The sequence below is a fragment of the Dendrobates tinctorius genome, unplaced genomic scaffold (genome assembly GCF_039654945.1).
Source record: "Dendrobates tinctorius isolate UK_male_01 unplaced genomic scaffold, ASM3965494v1 ptg000025l, whole genome shotgun sequence".
Taxonomy (NCBI): domain Eukaryota; kingdom Metazoa; phylum Chordata; class Amphibia; order Anura; family Dendrobatidae; genus Dendrobates; species Dendrobates tinctorius.
The window spans coordinates 17536260-17541358 of record NW_027361693.1 but is presented as its reverse complement, the minus strand read 5'-3'; the positions used below and the strand labels follow the sequence as shown (position 1 = coordinate 17541358).

The 5099-nt window shown below is 47.2% G+C and overlaps 1 protein-coding gene across 1 annotated transcript; it reads right to left on the bottom strand.

Moving 5' to 3' along the window:
- Positions 1-1389: 1389 nt before the first annotated feature.
- On the bottom strand, positions 1390-3015 carry LOC141084637 (uncharacterized). Its single transcript, XM_073569466.1, has 2 exons — positions 2813-3015; positions 1390-2698 (listed from the first exon to the last, which is right to left on the bottom strand). Exons 1-2 carry the CDS (start codon positions 2902-2904, stop codon positions 1390-1392), a joined length of 1401 nt encoding a protein of 466 aa, XP_073425567.1. The 5' UTR covers positions 2905-3015.
- Between the last annotated feature and the right edge of the window lie 2084 nt (positions 3016-5099).

The window sequence follows — 5099 nt, the reverse complement described above, 5'->3', positions numbered from 1 at the left end:
TGTTTTTTAATTCCCCACAGATTTCTTGCAATTGGAGAATCCCTTTCGTCACTGCATTTCCAGTACAGACTCGGGATTTCCACCATATCTGGAATTGTGAAGTACACATGCCGTGCACTGTGGGACTCCTTAGCTGAAGAGTTTTTACCAGAGCCCACAACAGAGAGGTGGATTGAAATTGCTGACAAGTTTCAACAGATATGTCAGTTTCCCAACTGCTTGGGTGCTGTGGACGGGAAACATATCCGCATTGTAAAGCCAGCTGGATCGGGATCGGAATATTTTAATTACAAGAAATATTTTTCAATTGTCCTCATGGCCATCGCTGACGCGGAATACAAATTTATTGCGGTTGATATTGGGGCCTATGGCCGCTCCAATGACTCTCAAGTTTTCAAACTGTCTGCCATGGGGCGTAAACTGTATGGAAACACCTTCCAGTTCCCACCACCTAGACCGCTGCCGCAAACATCTGGTCCACCTATGCCATTTGTCTGTGTAGGGGATGAAGCCTTCCAGCTGTCAGAACACCTTTTGAAACCGTACTCTAGCAGAGGATTGACAAGACCAAAACGCATTTTTAATTACCGCCTCACAAGAGCAAGAAGAATGGTTGAATGTACCTTTGGTATTCTGACAGCCAAATGGCGGGTCCTATTGACTGCGATCAACCTCAAGACAGAAACTGTGGACGAGGTGATCAAAGCGTGCGTGGTACTCCACAATTTTGTTATCTGCAAGGAACCCATTTCCATTGAGGACACCTCTGAAGAAACCACCTTGCAAGATTACCATGACATTACCACTAGAAGTTCTGTGACGGTTTCAGTAATGAGGGACAATTTTGCACTATACTTTATGTCACCTCAAGGCAGATTACACTGGCAGGATGACAGAGTGTGAAAGATTTGTGCCCTAACCAAACTTGTGTACCTTCTGTACCAACAGTATATACCTTTGCCAACCAAAGTTGGCTATCTTGTCATGGTCTCTATTTTTAGCTTTAGGCCACAGGTGTGTACCTGGTTGTGTTTTATGCAAAGTATTTCACCTTTTAACAAAAGTTGTGTACATTGTTATGAAATCACCAACAATAAACACAACTTTTTAGGTGAAATACTTTGCTTCAAACACAACCAGGAACACAACTGTGGCAAAAAGCTAAAATTTACCCACAGTTATATACCTAGTTTTGAATACCATTTCACCTTTTAAATACCCTTTATTTAACCTTTTTCGCCGCAGAAAGAAATGACAGACAACCAGTGTAAAATAATTTAACTTTTATTGAAAAATGTTTTTTTTAGTAAACTTTTTTAAAATTTTAATAAACTTGTTTAATAAAGCTTTGAAACCATAAAACTGGTCATTTTTATTTAAATACACACATTATAAATCTGTGTAGTGTGTGGTGGAAATACTGCTGGAGGGGCTGCGGGACACTTCGACACTGGGAGTGTGGAGAGAGGACTGGGATCGTGGTGGGGAAGGAACAGTTAGAGGTGAAGGTGTGGAAAAAACTACAGAATGGGTGGACATGTGGGAAGCAGAAGAGGTGGTGGGTGGTGGAGTGGAGGGTTGGGCAGGGACTGTAGGAGCAGATGATGTTGATGGCAAGTTGTATGGGGAAGGAGTTTGGTACGGGGCAGGTTGCTGGAAGTGGGGAGATGTCTGGTACGGGGCAGGTTGCTGGAAGTGGGGAGATGTCTGGTACGGGGCAGGTTGCTGGAAGTGGGGAGATGTCTGGTACGGGGCAGGTTGCTGGAAGTGGGGAGTTTGCAGGTACGGGGGAGGTTGCTGGTACTGGGGAGGTTGCTGGAACTGGGGAGGTTGCTGGAACTGGGGAGGTTGCTGGTACTGGGGAGGTTGCTGGTACTGGGGAGGTTGCTGGTACTGGGGAGGTTGCTGGTGCTGGGGAGGTTGCTGGTGCTGGGGAGGTTGCTGGTGCTGGGGAGGTTGCTGGTGCTGGGGAGGTTGCTGGTGCTGGGGAGGTTGCTGGTGCTGGGGAGGTGGATGGTATGTAATAGGAGGGGGAGGATGGAAAGTGGCTGGAGGGGGTGTAGATGTAATAGGAGGGGGAGGATGGAAAGTGGCTGGAGGGGGTGCAGGTGGAGGAACTACTGTGGTGGGAGGAGGAGGTTGGGAGGTAACTTGCTGGAGAGCAGCGTGGCATGAATGCATTACATGCATCTGCTGGGCAGGAGAGAGCGTTTCCATGCGCTCCACAACAGACCTGAAAAAGGTGTGGTTTGGCGAAGATCTTGCTTCTGAATGCATGGTTTGCAGAAGTGTCTTCATCTCCAGAATGCTGGAGTTGATCTGCTGATAGCCTGTGGAGATTTGCTCTGACAAGACTTTTAGACAGTTCTGGAAAGATGCATTCAGATGCAAGAACTCTGGCGCATAAGTCTTTTCCTGACCCCTCTGCCGCTGCCGCCCAGTACCCGCAGGTGTACTAGAGGTGGCAGGGGCAGAAGGGTGGGGTAAGGGGAAAGCGATCTCCTCACCAGCAGCTTCATGTAATGTAGGCGGCCACGATGCTCCTGTGCTGGTGGATGGGACAGATGGGTCGAATGTGTGGGAAGGCTGGGAAGGTGCAGATGTACCGGGGCGGTCGAAGTGTCCCTCGGTGCCGGTCTCCTCAGGGATCGCCTCAGAAGGGTCCAATCGTGCAGGCTCCCGAGTGCTGCTCACCGTGCTGTGGAATAAAGAGAAAAAAAAACAATTAAAATAGTGACATGGTATGGCCCTGGCTGAAAAATAAAAGTTACATCTAAACATTTTTTTGTCACACGTGGTGTGTAATATTTACCTTCTGGTGAGCATTGTCTCCCGGAGGAACGACAGGGCTCGTGCGTACTTGTACTTGCTCCTGCGTCCTCCAGATCCACTCGGGTCCCGCATCTCTTTATTGAACTCCTTCTTGAAACGATCCCTCACAGACCGCCACCGCTTCACAATTCTCTCCCCTGAAACGAGAAAGGACAAAGTGGTTAGTATACAACATCAGTGTTTCCCAAACTCCAGTCCTCATGGTCCCCAGGGGTCATGTTTTCAGGATTTCCAAAGTAAATAGAAATCCTGAACACATGATCCGTGGGGACCACGAGGACTGGAGTTCGGGAAACACTGGTTTAAATCAAGCAACCGGTACTGTATATACTTACGCTCTTTAATCTGGGCCCGAGCTTCGAGGTCCTCCCAGCGGTCCACAAGGAGCGAACAGATTTCCTCCCAGAGTCGTCGGGTAACGATCAGGTCAGCATGGCGGCGGTCAGCCATATTCCAGAGCGGCTCCCTTTCTCTGACGAGATCGATGAGGCGGTCCACATCAATCCCTCCATCCTCACCGTCAGAGTCGGGAGCACGCTGTGAAGGCTGTTAAAGAAAAAGACAAAAATAACATAATTAGCCTCCACAAAAGAAATGAAATAAAAAGTGCAAAAAAAACAAAGCAAAAATATTTATACTTACACGCTGGTGACCGCCACGTTGCTGTCGCCGACGACCCTGGGAGGCACTGCGAGGACCTCTTGGCCGAGCACCAGATTGGGAAGACTAGAGAAGAAAACAAAAAATGTTATGTCTTTGGATGTAGGCATTTGTTTGCTGTGTGTGGTCTGCAGAACATTGTTTTCTATGTGTTGTGTGTAGTGTGATGTTGTGTTTCTGCGTTTGATGCAAAAAACTTACCAATTGTGAGCCCACTCCAAGTGTCTGTCCACCCCTTCCTTCTTCTTCTGGGAGCTCCTCTTCATCTTGTGATTCCTGTTTTGAAATAAAAGGCAATGAATACACATATATTACAGAGATGATGGATTTTGGAAATAAAAACTTACCGTAAAACGCTGACGATGCGAGGGAGGGCTCCCAGAAGATGTGCTGTCTTCCTCATGGCCAGACTCCATGGCTGTGGGTGGTGTTTCTGCTGCTGCCATTGCTGCTGCTGCTGCATCTATTGGGCGGCTGTTGAATAAAGAGAAACAAAGGGCCAATGAATATCTTGATATTCCATAGCCCTAGTTTGGAGGAATGGGGGATTTGATAATTACCGTCTCTCATCTGCTGCTGGACTCCCCTCCCGTTGTTCAGCATGCTGCTCCATTTGGGGTGGTGCTGATGGTGCTGCTGCTGCTGCAGATGTCTGCTGCCTTCTCCTGCTCCTGGTTCTTGGCTTGGGTGGCATATTGGGTGTGGCTGAGGGTCCCATTGTCTTGCTTTTATATATGTCCTGTGGGCAGAGCTACTGAGCATGCTCAGACCAAAGAAATCGGATCCGGCCGTCGCCGGATCAGGCGCATTGCGGCGCTCATAGGCTTTCATTGTATGAAAAAGCCGGACACGCCGGATCCGGCGTGTCCGGCTTTTTCGCCGGAGACAAAAAATGTTACAGTAGCCGTTTTTTCCAGACGCCGGATCGCGTCACATTGCCGGATCCGGCAAAAATCGGATGAAACGCATGGCCATCCGGCTCGATCCGGCTCTAATGCAAGTCAATGGGGGGGTTTTAGTCAAAAGCGCCGGATCGCGCCTGACGCCGAAAACCTGATGTGTGAAAGAGGCCTAAATGCTGCGTTGTAAAGCAATCCATTTAATGGACTGCCATAACGCAATGTGAACCACCCCTTAGCTTCTATTATTCTTTGTCTTAATATCGACCAAAGTAGTGCTTGCTGCTTTTCCATACAATCAGTCCATGTAGAAAACTGACCATGTGCACTGGCACACTTGCTATAATGGATTCAGATGCTCTCAAAGTTCTGTTCAATCCAATGTTAACAAAGACAGCACATGTCCATATGATAATTGTGCAACGTAATTGTGTAGAGCATCATTCACACATCTGTACATCATATCTGAGTGCTCTCTATGTATTGTATCTGATCAATTCTAGGCTGTTTACATTACTATTTTGTTTTCAGATCAAGAGGTTTGCAAAATATAATGTAGACATTTTTGTTTTGGTTTTGAGTCATATAGGAAAATTACATATGCAAGTGAAAAATCACTATCAGCACACACTGCCATCCATGTGCAGTTTGTGCACTGTCTGTTTTTAACATTTTTTTAGATAGGAGAAGATCTGCAAGATATATTTT